The sequence below is a fragment of the Notothenia coriiceps genome, unplaced genomic scaffold (assembly GCF_000735185.1).
Source record: "Notothenia coriiceps isolate Sejong01 unplaced genomic scaffold, NC01 NC01_scaffold00035619, whole genome shotgun sequence".
In the NCBI taxonomy this organism is placed as follows: Eukaryota; Metazoa; Chordata; class Actinopteri; order Perciformes; family Nototheniidae; genus Notothenia; species Notothenia coriiceps.
In genome coordinates this window covers 66,923-81,586 of record NW_011368320.1, presented here as the reverse complement: position 1 = coordinate 81,586, position 14,664 = coordinate 66,923, and the positions used below count along the sequence as shown (strand labels likewise).

At 40.7% G+C, this 14,664-nt stretch overlaps 1 protein-coding gene across 1 annotated transcript in view; it reads left to right on the top strand.

The window, feature by feature from the left end:
- The window catches only part of LOC104963110 (glypican-6-like), a 26,757-nt gene extending 12,529 nt beyond the window's left edge, over positions 1-14,228 (top strand). The window contains exons 2-4 of the mRNA XM_010791669.1: positions 9,915-10,045; positions 12,635-12,778; positions 14,130-14,228. Coding sequence (XP_010789971.1) covers positions 9,915-10,045; positions 12,635-12,778; positions 14,130-14,216 — 362 coding nt within the window. The 3' untranslated portion in view covers positions 14,217-14,228. The remainder of the gene's footprint in view (positions 1-9,914; positions 10,046-12,634; positions 12,779-14,129) is intronic.
- The last annotated feature ends 436 nt before the right edge of the window (positions 14,229-14,664 follow it).

The following is a 14,664-nucleotide window of genomic DNA, read 5'->3' as shown; positions in this document are numbered from 1 at the left end:
GCCGGCCGTTAGTTCTGTACACCCAGGCGGCGTCTCTAACTCGGGGCGCGACACAGTCCGACCCCGAGTTATTGTCGCCGTCGGTGACTTGGCCTCGGGGCGCAGGCACAGTCCGACCCCAGGCCAGCGCCCGTTCTCGGCGCTCTCGCCTCGGGGCCGCGACACAGTTCACCCCCGAGTTATTGTCGCGTCGGCGACTTGCCTCCGGGGCGCGGCCACAAGTCCCCGACCCAGGCCACCCGCCTGCTTCTCGGCGTGCTCTCGCTCTCGGGACGCGACACAGTTCTACCCCAGGGTTGACCTAGGAGTGGTACCAAGGTAGGGCGCCTCTCAGGACCTCAACCTTGATATACCTCCTTCTCTCTACGGAGACTCAAGGAGGACAGGCCTGAACCTACTCGTGCTTCCTACTGTAGAAAAAAGTAGCCGGTCCGACGTTTCGTCCCTCGCTAACCAGGCGTAGAGGGCCCGCTTTCGTGTGGTCCGAAGCAGGACGGATTCACTACCCTCGAACGTCCGGCACACAGTTGTCGACCTAGGCTCCGAGCCTGGTAGGGTACCGGACTTCACCGTTCCTCTGTAGGTCTAGAGCGATGCTCCCTTCGTTAACGGGTTCGTCGCTCCTGCTTCTCCGTCGGGAGAGGTCAGGAAAGGCCTCTACGCCTCCTCACACAGCCCCAGAGCACCTCCTGGTGGGAAAGTCGTTTGTTCCGGGGTTAGGTCCCCGGAGGAGGGACCTGACACTGCCCCATGACACTCTCCGAGTCGGACGAGGCGTAGGTCGGGTAATTCGGCGACCACCGTCCGGGTGGAGGTTGGCTCCCCGAAGCTGGTGGTCTCGTTCTTGGGGTGCGAATGGCCGTATCCCGTCCTTGGGCAAAGTCAGTCGCTATTAGGCTTGCCCAGGTATATTACGCGTCGAAACTGGCGGCGGACATGAGGGGGTCCTGTCCCAACAAGCTAGCTTGGCGTGCTAGCCGTCGGCGGAGGCTCTTAATGGTGAAGCGGGCACAATGGCCGCACGAGCCGGGGTTATCGATAGCCCCCTGGGCGTGTTCCAGCCCGAGGCAGGACGAGCAGACCTGGTGTGAGTCTGTGCCTGAGATCTTAAACCCGCAGCCGCATAGCCGAGCCTCCGAGTCCCTGACTCCTCTGGTGTGAGGGAGAGAAGGGTCCATCTTTGTTCACCGGGGTGTCGGCGTGGAGTGGACACGCTAGTAACAGGTACGTTGCCGAGAAAAAAATCCAACCTTGTTGTTAATCCGAAAGGAAAAAGCGACGGCGTAGATTTTATTCTTTAAAGAATATTAACTGGTGTGTTAATACCTTTTGTTTTTATCTCCGTCTCCTCTGGTGTGAGAGAGAAAAGAGAACATCCTCGCTACTGTGGTGTCGGTGTGGAGGGAAGAAAAACTAGCAACAGGTATGTTACTAGCTTGAAGAAAAAATCCAACCTTATCGTAATTTCGAAAGAAAGAAACGGTGAGGCAGATTACAATATTAACTGGTGTGTTAATATTGTTCAGTCTTCTTGCAAAGCAAAAAAGTAACCGGCAAGCGCCCGTCGACCGAATGTTAGCTTTGGGTTCAGTCTGTGGACCGTTAAGCTAGCCCGGCTACTGATAATTCAAGATGTGCTCTGAAGCGAGAAGAGGTGTTTGAATGACGCTGCGACGTAGCGCAAGCTACTTATAGGGTGGGTGGATTCCCTGACGTAGACGTCAAGATCACCAGCCAATCAGGATTGGCGTAATGAGATTGATGCTTCTGTTTGCATACGCGTTGAGGCGCATCCCATAGTGAGACATCGAATGGAGTGTTATGAATGAGAACAGTTAGTTTCCTTGCAATATAATTGATATAGCTAAACTTAAAATGCAGAAATATTTAAAATGTTTGTCATCTTCAGTGTTCATATTTTGAACTGGAACGATCTCCATTATGCACTCCATGAAATCTTGGCAGGTTCTGAGAAGTAATTATATACTGGGATACAAACGAGACTGCAGTAGAGACACATCAAAGAGCCATGCTGCTGTACAGAATTTAGTCGACACCTTCCCTCATTGAACAAAGCCATAGTAGTTTTCCTCTCAGCTTGTCAAAGTAGAAAACCATGTAAGCATGGAGCCGTGTCCCTGACACTTTTTATCCAGTGACGCAGTGATGTCTCCATGACATGGAGCTGCTCCCCACATCGCAGATGCAGTTGCAGAGCAGTTTTTGTTACTTAAGAATCAACAACTGTACGCTTGCCATGTTCACTATGTCATATAAAAGATTGGTATGGTTTATAAAGTGTTGTATAACATTTCCTTTCATTTGAATGCCATCATCATGTAATTTCTCAATTACATTTTAAGTTTGAATCTTCAATGCTTTCATCAACTCCCTTGTTCCTTCCTATGACATATATGCAGAGAAACTGACTTGACTTGACTGTTTGAATATCATTGTAAGATATTTTGTCACAAGTGCAATTTGTCTATCACAGGCTCCCTCACTCACATCTACACCACAGACTTATTAGCTGCCAGGAACTCCTCAGAGGACACTGATTGGACACAAACGCATACTTGAAGCCGTACAAGACGTATTTTTGGGGGATCTTGTAATTTGGCACTTCCAGCGTGATCCTGTGATATTACAATAGTCCTTCTGCGCTGCAAGGAAAGAAAACGCTAACCCCTGCTTTGGAAAATCAGCTGTAGCCGGAAATGTAGAAAGATTGTCAACTTATATTATGGGATACTTAGTTTGTATGCACTATGCAGACATGTGCTGCAGTTTGCACTAGCAGATGGTAAATGTTATTTCCTCCATTTTCATCATTGCAACTCTAAATCAATGGGCATTTTTGACAATCAGGTCCTCCCATTAACTCCAGAGCAGTCATGCAGAGCTCAGTATGATTTCTTTCCTGTTTTGTTTTTCATTCCACTTGGTTAATTCTTGTGATCCTAGTGCTGGCCAATGATCAAGTTAAATCATCGTTAACTCCCTTTTCTTTACAAACTCATATCTGAAGGAACACTGCAATGTGTGTTGATCAGAACAAATCAGTAAAATAGTACGGTACATGAAATAAAAAAGGCAAAGACGCACTTTTTCTCAACGTTGTTTTGGTCAATATTTTAACCTCCAGTATGAAGTTTCTCAGCATTGGCCGGGAAACCAGAGGATGTTTATTATAACTGATTTTATAAGTCGCTACTCAGGATGAATTGAATAGTGTGACGGAAATGTACCTTGGTGTGGGTGTATTCAATGAACACTCCAGCACCGCTCACTGCATCAACATTGTATTGACTGAGCAACCAAAAGTAAAAGGAATACATTCAGCCGCTGGGACTTGAGGGCAGACATTCCTATGAGAGTTAATAATAATGTCATAAAATAAGTGATTTGAAGAAAGATTTTTGTTTGTCCTCAACATTTCACATAAAGTTTTTCACAAGAGACTTTCCAGGTAAATTGTCTGTGTGTCTCCAAATCCCTCTGGGTGAAGGGAAAAAATAGAGTTTTCCATTAGAAAATAACTAAGCGTGCAGCCTGGAGCTAAAAAAGAAAGAAAGTTGGCACCATGCAGCCAGCAGTAAAGCACCAGGCCAATACATCCCACTGTGTCGGTCAATGGAGAGATGGATGAATGGCGTTGCAAATCGTTTATTTGTTAATACCAAAGAGAAAACAATTATTTAATCATTACACAATACTGAAATGTCAGTGAATGTCAATATCAAATAAAGAGAGTATAAAGTAATGCGTTATTAAAACCATTAATTAACCAGAGCCACAGGGTTTTCTCTGGGTACAATCTGAATAAAATAAAAGCCAAAAGGTTTAACATAAACCTCTGTTATTGTCTGCAAGCCTNAAAATGACATACCCAAAGTCAAATTTTTACTCAAAACCCTTTTTGAAAATACTTGTCTCTCTTTGGAATTAACTGTCAAAAGGTCAAAAGTACTCTGCATGGAAGTAATAGTAAACCTACATTTGAAGAGGCAGAAACATGATATCTAATTTCATGCCCATTTTATTTGATCTGATCACAGAGATTTGGAAATCCATGACTTATGGGTACATTGGATTTGTATTTAAAATCCTGTTCATCAACAGCTCATCATTTGTTTTAAACGTTCCCTTATGTGACACAATTGTAAAAGTTATTTAGTAAGCATGTAGAAGTAACAATTTCTCAAAGCAATTGATATGGCTGACTCATGCTCCCAATCCATCAAATATTCATTAAGTTATATGAAAAATAGGTTGTCAGAACTCAGCTGAAGCTATCATTTAAGGTCTTTGAGTCTTTCATAGAATGAATAACAGAGTAGCTGCCAATGTCCCCTCTCTCTCTCTCTCTCTCTCTCTCTCTCTCTCTACTGTATTCCACTGAGGCTTTTTTATGCGGTGGTATTAGAGCAGTACTCTGCTAAACGTAGGCAGCTGAAGACTTCACAGGACTCGGGTTGGCCCCCCGCATTGACCTCCAGCCAGCTTCTGATGGAAATCTAACCAAGCATCACACCCAATTTGGGACTTGGGAGTAAACAAACAGGAGTGCTCTTCAAAGGTGGAGCCACTAGCAGACAGAGGAGTGGGGGTCTGTCTGTTCAGCTCTATTCACTCAGTACCCCCTAAAAGCATTGGCTTGTATTAGAAAAAGTTGAAGAAACAAGTTAGCATAATCTATGTTTTGTCCAAGAATCTCAGATGTGTAAGATTCTATAGCCCTGAGTTTAGGATTAGCTGAAAAGAGTCCAGGAAGCTTATTTACAAGTTAATAGTGTTTAAAAAAACAATGGTACACTGATACAATGAATTTGCAATGAGTGATTCGGGCCCGAGTGTGCTCTCTCTCCGCGGTCGTGGTGGGACGGCTGGAAAAGAGACTTCCTGTTGGCTTCCCATATTATCATCTGTAGTCTTCTCCCATTGGCTTAGCGTCTTCCTCTTTGGCTTTATGGTGATGTGGCATAGATCGTCTCCCGCGAGTGATTAATAACGTCAATAAGGAGCATTAGACTTTGTGTATTTAATATGTAACGCCACAAGTCACTCTCCTCATATTCTCATTCATAACATACTGTTTGCTTCATGCTAATGACTACAAACAATAATACTCTGCGAAGGCGGAAGTTGGAGATAATACTCACAAAACCGGAAGTCGAGATGAGTGAACATCTGGTTTTAGAATAACACAGTGTATTAATTTTTTATTCCGGCACACATATATTGATTTTATTTCCTACAAATGCTATACCAGTCCGCAAGATTCTCTTCATTTAAAAATGAAGTGGTGTTTTTAGGAGAGTCGTTTCAGGTTTAACATGTTGGTTGTTGTTTGTGGATGGTTGTATGAAAGTCTTACATTATATGTTTTTTTTATATACCTGTGGAATAAGTAGATTTATACTGATTTGTATGATATAAAAGCAAGAACATGTTTGACCTCAAAGATGATAAACACCTGTCTTTTATTAATCAGTATATACTGTACCATTTTTCACAAAATTAGATTGGTCAATCAATCACTGCAATGCCAATCATATGGGACATGAGATTAGGAACAACAAATTCACCAAGTTGTTTATTAACAATACATGAGCACACAATAATAATTTACCATAAGTAATCAGACATGCACTTTACTTTAAGGAGTACAAGAACAGTAAATGCATTAGTACATGTTGTTCTCTTTTGATATTTATATTATTTTTTGACTTGACTTTGTTGATCATAATAAGTATTCAATTTTTCCCTTTGTGAGAATATCATGCAGATCTATGTTGGTGCTATATTAACACTTTTTTCTTGCTCTTGCCAATAATTTCATTCCTAAACATGTGAATCTTTTGATCTGGTCTAATCCAGATTGGAATGACCACCAAAATCGAATCATCTTGTCCTATGCCAAGTTTCTGTCCATGACACTTAAGCCACAGTTTTTATGAACTTTCTACAAATATTCTCTATGGATTTGTGTTTACACATTCACTTAAATACAACAAATGTGTGTTTGAGTAATTGTATTCAGCTCTTTTTGGATGAGGTTGGGTTGCATTGGATGGTTGCCCTGCTCTGCTTGGCTGAGACAGGCCTCCTGATTTTATTACAACTTAATTCAATGCTAATTGGCAATACCGGGTTGAGTATTAAACTTTATGCTTTTTATTCACCTCTGTTTAAACGAGCTAGTGCTCTCTCCTCTATCCTCACCTGTCCTCTAAATCACTTGGCTCAGTCAAGCGGGTGAGCTTAATATCCTTCCCTGTCAATAGCCGCTGAGAGGAGGCAGACTTTATGTTCCTTAGGTCTCATGACAGCCACTCTGAAATGTTGGCCTGAGAGCAGGAGCTCAAACTCATTCTGCTGCGGCTGGTCAGGGCAGTCTTAGGTATTGGCTTTCCTCAGTGCTGCCTGTTATACTGTAATTGTGATAGCTATACTCGACTTACCCCAATGATCTCATTTGTCAATTTAACAAGTCTCCTAAGCTTTTTCTTACTGAACAAGTTTAAGTTTAAGTTTTCCTACCATGTTAAACGCTCCTCAGTAAAAACTTTGGTTTAACAATGAATGCAGTACAAAGTGTTCAGCTTTGACACTGAAAATAATAATAATAATAATAATAATAATACATGGGGTTTTTATTGTGCTTTTCCTTATGCTCGAAGATGCTTAAGATAAGATGTGTTGCATCGCCTACCAACAGCCATTAATTGTTAGTTGTACACAAGTCATATTTTATGCGTAACCAAGTAATCACAGCTACCTAAACATAATCTGAACCACAGGGTAGCAGATCAGGAAAACAACTCAAGTAATGCCTTAAAAAAAGGAAGGAAAGTATTTGTTTTGTCGTTTTTGTAAAGAGAGGTCTTGCAGTGATTTTATTGTAGTGTAGTTCTCACAGCTCACTGAGGATGTTTTTAAAGGTCCCATGTCATGCTTTTCCGGTTATTACCCGTCCCCTTGTGTGTTATGTAGCTTTTTCTGCATGTAAATGGTCTGCAAAGTCGCAAATCCTCAAAGTACACCCTGTAGGGAGTAAAACTCTAACACAGAAAAGACCTGTCCCAGAACTCCTTGTTGGAGATTTTTATTTTTCCATTTTTTTCTTGCGGGTACCAAGTGACGTAAGGGTCTAAGTGACGTAACGGCTACGCAGATTGGTCCATTTAGACCAATCCGCGTAGCCGTTACGTCACTTCCTCACACACACACACACTCACTCAGCCTTATCTTTTCTCAGCCGCAGCTCCGCGGATTTGTTAGCCTGAACTCAGCCTGAGACAGCGAGACACAGCGAAACTCAGCCTGAAATGTATGTAATATTCAATAAAAAGCCCCTCTATATGCACACTTTAACACACACAAGAATACTTCACAACAGAAATGTCTCTTATAGACAACCTCAATATCCTATAATTAAACCTTTGCTTTTTTATTTTACAGTGTACAAGATGCATGATTTATCCTGGAGTGTTGATCCCTTGTATTTCATTGGCTTGTCTTGTCTCATCTCACATGAATTGTCTCACTGAATACATTTTTTTTTTTAAATGAAATGTCTAAAATAAATCAGTAAAACAAATATACATTTAAAAAGGAAACAAATAGGATAATATAATAGGTCCAAGGTAGGGATGAACGATTAATCGATTTTAAATCGAAATCGCGATTTTCTTTTTTTTAATTTACATTTATTTATTTATTTATTTTCTTGTATGTCAGTCATCCACACCAATCAGAAGTGCTGTGCTCCACATGTACCAGCCATTGTTAACCAATCAGAAGTGGCCCATGATATAATGTGAATAGACAGATTGATCCAATCACCTGCCAAGTATTTTTGAAAGTGCCTGCCTTTTCCAAATGGCTTCCAATGGCGCTCTCCTAGATCTGAGTCAGGTTAGTAATGCTCTATCACATGTTTTACATCTATTACAGGGTGAATCTTAAACTTAAGCTTGACTTTAAAGCAACCCAACGGAAGTTTCACGTAAGTTTAGTTCTTTCACTCGTAGCTCGGGCTGCAGGGGTGCTAGAGACGGGAGCATGTTGATGCAACCTTCCTAGCCAGAGATATGGCCACATTTTACAATAAACTTCCGTTGGGTCGCTTAAAAACAAATATCGGGAATCGAATCGCAATATCTGTCAGAAAAATCGCAATTAGATTATTTCCCCAAATCGTGCAGCCCTAGTCCAAGGTAGGGTTTTTTTCTATTCAAAATAACTGGTCTTATGTCAACAGAAACCGTTTTGCAAGGTTTCTTTTGGCAGTTTTTATGAGATGCAGTCACTTTTCCAATGGTTGGGCCCTTGCTTATACCGTCAAGAATCACCCACTCAGCCCATAGAGCTGCACAGAGTCCAATGAGCACTCTGCATCAACATTTAGTTGATGACCTGCGGTCCTACGATCCTATGATGTAATTCTACTTCTGCTTAAGTGGTAGAGGAACTGTGTTTCTGCTGCCCTTTCATAGGGAACAGGTCCCGTAGGTGTGACTATACTTTGGCTTATTGATCCACATCCCTGCTAATGTCAGTGCACAGAGATGAAGTCTTATTGATATCACTGTTCCCTGCCCTCACCACTTAACCACTAACTACACCTCAAACAAGACTTGCTGGACTTTTTTGGGGAGATTAGATAGAGTTAAACGGTAGTATCAAACACAAACACACAAACATTTTCACCACTGATACCTCCCTATCCGACACGATCAATAGAGCCGTTCCTCTGTATTGATGTTAATATCACAAAGTTATAATGAAAAATGCAAAGTGTCAGTTTGGTGGGTTATCCGTTTTAGGTATTGATTCATGCCGAGACTTATTCACACTAATAAGGTTATGGTCTCTGTGATTGTTGTTGGTTTGTTTTGACCATTTTAATAAAACCAGAGAATATTCCTTGGTTTTTATTGTATTGTTTTCAAAAGACATGATTAGATGCAAAGTCATAAGTTAGGGTTTTGACAAAAAAGCAGAGAATCATTACAACTCTGTACCTAAGTGAATTACCTGCGTCAGAGGATCTGAGTGATGTATTTTGGTGATGCAAAGTAAGTGCATGCTTTTGGTGTGTTAGTGAATTCACATTTGCCAGAAAGAACTAAGTCAAGCACTGAATGTCTGATATGTAAAGTTATTAAAGTACTCTAAGTAATTAGAGTACAAGAATGATACATAGGCGTACATTTATATCTCATTGATATGCTTTCACAATTTAGAATTACCAATGCAAATTGATGAATAAATCAGAAGTGTTGTGGCTCTCTGTTAAACTGCAGTGATTAGCATGTTTGCAAGTCAATGATTTGTTTTTATGAATAAGCTATTTGTAAGCTAAGCACATTGAAATGTAATTCATACGTGATGTTGCACATCCTCTTACAAACACCTCGGTTGCTCCAGAGATCTCTTACTTAGTGTGTGTTTGAGTGTCTAGATAAATGTCTTGCAGGTTCCTTTTGTGTTTGTGATTGTTGACTGTCAACACATTTGGATGAGCAAACAGTCTTCAGAGCAATGTCCTACATTACATTACATGTCGTTTGTTAGAGGCTTTTATCCAAAGCGACTTACATACTCAATACTGTGGACAATCCCCACAGGAGCAATTTGGGGTGAAGTGTCTTGCCCAGGGACACGCTGACTGCAGTGGGGTTTGAACCTGTGACCCCCTGATCCGAACACCAACTCACAACCACTGCACCACAAGCCTCCCGTCAGACTTATAATGAAGCAAAGAACCCTGAGGGTTTTCACTGAGTATTGTTAATGCCCAGACATGATGTAAACATATTGATGTGTGCGTAAACAGAATTAGTTAAAGGTCTATGTGTGAATGTTTGATATTTCTCTGAGCTGACATGTGTCCTCTGTTATGACAGATGCCATGTTACTGGTGGCAGACAGACTGGAGGGACCCTTCAACATTGAAGCTGTTATCGAGCCGGTCGACATCAAGATCTCTGATGCCATCATGACCATGCAGGACAACAGCATGCAAGTGTCAGCCAAGGTACCGTCTTCTCAATCAGCTATGGTCGTAATGCTATGATGCAATTTATTTTTAAACATTATAGAGCACAAAGTAGTTATACAGACTGAAACATCTGTTAGTAATTCCTTTCATACTACTTCATCACTGTCTCGTCAAATGACACCGCTGCATGCAGAAAAAAACTATACGATTATTTAGCTGCAAACTGAGCTTTCTGGCTCAACATTTGAGTACGATTTTGAAAGAGTTTATTCAACACATCAGTAACTTTTTATGAACATAATTAGGAAATATAACCATATAAAGATGAGTCTTTAAAAGAGAGGTGAGCAACAATCTACCTCTTTCCTTTCTTTTGACTTTATTTTGCTGATCATTCTTTGTAAGTTTTTAATTTCCAGCAGCTCATTCAGGAGGTTATCAATCACAGAAGTGTTAGTCATTGTCTTTTTCGTCAAAAGACTTTTGTTTTAGTTCAACTTCTTATTCAGACCCTTTGGTGTAGTCTGGCCTATCTTCCTGCCAGAGTTACAAAGGTCAGTTTGAATTAAATGTCACATTCTTTTCCATATCAAAAGGGCTGCAATTTACAACTGTACCCATTGTCTATGCACTTGATGCTCTATCCCTGCACGGTTGTGCTTGGCTGACAGATTGCTCCGAGATTACAATCTTTCCCCCACGGTCGTATTTTGACCAAAAGTACAGTGCTTTCATTCCTGCTGCGCAGACCTGTTGAAAATCGGTTTGCTTGCGTGATGTACAAGATAGTGGAATTGTAATCATGGTGAAGAATTGATAAATATTAGAGAAAAGACAGCGTCTTGTCCTGACAGCCATGCAGCACATTAGAGTGCTCCATCACATACAGGCCAGAGAGGAATGCTAATGAGCCGTGTGCTTTGGAGGTGAGCTGTTTGGGCCGTCAGAGCCAGGATCATGCACAGACATTTGGAGGGGCTATTGCTCGAAACTGGAAAAAGGGCCTCCCCCCGAAAAAAAATTACATCAACTAAATTGAACAGTAATTCACATCTCCTAACAAAATAAACTAAGGCGACTATTACATTCGGTGAGTTGATTTTAAAAATGAAAACCAGGGACATTTTTTGTTTTGCGGTCCATATCTCATTAAAATATCTAATGTTAGTAACTATTAAAGACAAAATGGGGACAATTCTGTTCTAATGTAGTTTAACCATTGTAACTGCTGTGCAGTCCAGACATACTGATAAAATAGGGCCTCTAACTAATTACCTTAAATAAACTCACTAATTAATTAAACCAGTTCAATACGCATTATTCTTATTCTTATCATTCTTTATGAGCGCAGTAGCGGTAAGGTATCTAATTACTTATTTAGTATTCCATAACTTAGTAACAGAGATGGTCAAACTAAAGTGGTAAGACATGGCAGAAATCCTACAATGAAGCGGGACATTGAACTGTTCACCCGTGAGAGGGCAATCAAGAAAAGAGAGCGAGCGGCCCCGTTGAGGGAGTTTACAGATGAAAAGACAAAGAAAGACAGAAGCAATAGCAACAGGCTATATTTAGGTGTTTTTTTGTAAATAACCGACGGTATCAAGAGGAAGTAAAGTCCCCTGGTTTGTCCCTTATACCCTAACTGCCATGATGAGACAACTCAAAATCAAGTTTCCAAAATCCGACACTGAGGTGGTCTTATCGCACCGGCAGATGACAGCGCTGACAAAGTGTGTTTCCCGCAGCGAGACGCTACAATACTAATTGTGGGCTTATCATGTTGATTCGGCCACAACAGAAAAAAGAAAAACAAACTCTCCCTCTCTCCAGAGGGGCAGGTCAGCCAAAAAGGCCAAACGGGCCATTGCCCGGGCAACATTAGCCCGTACCAGTCTATGGCCCGTACCTGTGCACGTCCCCTGTCAGAGCCTGTAGAGACAAGCCATCTGAAAACAATCTATTCTCACAGTGGACCTCTATGAACTACCCATTGATTACCGGAACAAGAAATTCTATATTTTATGAAGGCAAATGTATCATAGTTACAGGATGACATTGTTCTATTAAACAACTATGTGATTATCAACACATCCTATGTATTTATGTGTTAATTGATATGGGCCAAAAAGGATTTTGACCTAAAAAATTCAAGTTAAAATCACCAGATTTTATGGGGGTAACAGCATACAAAGATTTTTTTCTCTCTTTTTTGCCACCAATTTGACACTTCCTGTGAAAGGAGACTGCTCACTGATAGACAACACTGGTTCCAGGCTGGCTCTATATAGTTTTATATTTCAAATCACAGACCAGAAATTGTGCTGTGACAAAATTGACAGAAGCCTTAAAGGGAAAAATGTTGGTTGTGTAAGTAACCCAGATCTGTTGGGGGGTCAGGATGGATGTATATTCTACCAGAGATTGACTTAGCCCTAGTTCACTGTATAACTCATGCTGATAACCTCCTTTTAACTTATCGGTACTGCAATGAGCTCACATCTTATAATAATGGAAAAACATGTTTTAAAATGTTGCAAAAGCTGTGTGATTTCCCCAAGAAGTCTACTCTGTGTCATCTTTGACTTTTGCATTGGATCTCCCTCTGTCCCATGGTCATTTTAGGTTTTCCAAGGGTGCGGCCAGCCAAAACAATCAGGAGTTGGCAGATCTGCACGCGGCATCTCAGATGTATTCAGTGGTCGCTTCAGACCCTACACTCCTGAAGAGAGGCCAACCACAGCAGCCGGAACAAGCCTGGATAGACTGGTGCGTTCTGAAACAACATAACCAACCACATACTACAGATTACTTAATGTACTTCATCACACAAAATGTGAATGTTCCATATCCCAGAATTTGCAGGGCTGAAACAGATTGCCACCAAACCTTAGGCTGGTGGCAAATCCTCAGATATTGTTTGTTGTATGCTATAAAAAGATTTGTTTCAATCCCCATGAAACTGAAACACAATGAGGAGTATGCTGTCAGTGCCAAGCTGCAGTACAAATCAACACGTTGTCCCTCAACTTGACAAGGTGTAAACTCAGTGTTAACCCACTCCTCAAACTCTGGTCTCTGCAGCCTACAAGTTTGCTTATTTTCCCTATTGCTATAAAATGGTTCAAGGTGCTAAAAAATTGAAATAGTGAAATAGCAACATGTCAGGCTATGGGTTGGATATCATTAAACCATAACATAAGCAGTGTGTCCTTTGACCAATCCATATACCAAATTATAATCCTCTCTTCATTTGGCAAATAGCTTTAAAATCATATATTGTCTTTTTAAATAAAAGGCCCAGTTGATAATCTTCTGCTGTAGAAGTTGTTTGACAGGATTAAAGAGGAAACTATGTGGGAGAAGAGAACCAGATTAGAAGATGGAGAATGTATAGTCCAAATGTAATCTCTAAATATAAGGAAAAAACATATTAAATTCACTAAACTGGCTCTATGAAACATGACAAGAGCCTTTGCAATGTCCTTATTCATTCCTGGATTCAACCCATATTTACATACAGTGCTGTTTAAAAAGATCAAATCAAACCACCATCTTTGCTTCATAACATACATCTAAAAAGTACAATAGAAAAAGATTACTAAAAAGGTGAAAGCATCTTACATCGTAAGAGATAAGAAAATGTCTTCTAAGAAAGGTGAGTTACTTACTCACTAGATCACACACTCATCTTTTCTGTGTCTGAATTTCCATGTGTAAATGTATGCATATCTGATATATCTGTAAGTGTTTAAGTGATTATGTATATCTTGCTAAAGCAAGCTGATTGCATTGAATGAAACTACTGTAATTACACTAATTTTCCATATGACGCTGCTGTTTGTATGCAGGTCACAATCTTTGCATGGATCAGTCGTGGCAGCAGATTTTTAAACTGATTTCACAGAAATAAATTGGTGTGGATACAAATGTTTGAGGTACTAAATCTCATGGTCAGATGAGGCTGGTGGATATAATATTTAAGCAAGACCATTTATCATTAAATGTTTTGCTTCACTAACTAATAGACATTCTTTTGCTGCTATTCTCTCTCTCAGTCTCACAATTTCTCCGATGTCCAATTAAATCTCTTTCTTCTTCATTTCTCTGCTGCTCCCAGAGGGTTGTGTGGAGGACAATGCAACACAGCGTAAGCCTTCATTCCTCCTCTTACTTTCACCATGTCATATGTCTTGTGGTTTTTTAATCAACCTGCCCATAAAGCTCCGCTTCTTTACATTATTCAAAGTAGATATCGATTGCTTGTTTGTGACATGTCTGGCTGTTTATTTATTTGGTTGGATGTTTTGGGGTGTTAAAATCAATCTAGTATAAAATTGAGCTACGCTGGTTAGGTCAATCACTCTATTAGCACTTTCACCGTACTTTTCCAGGATGTTACGATAGTTTCTTGGATTTTGCGTTCACACCAAAAATATCTGGAACTTTTTTCGGGAACCTTTTCACCCCTTTTCAGTCCCTGCTAAAGAGGTGGTACTTTCCTGGGGAGGAAAAGGTTCCAATTTCTAATTGGATGGGCGAATTGCAAACCACGCCCTGTAAAACTCAGAAAAAAGTTTTGTGAAGCCACCATTTGATTTGCTCGCATTATTAGCATTAGCATTAGCCCAGCGCACCAACAGAGAGAGACTAAC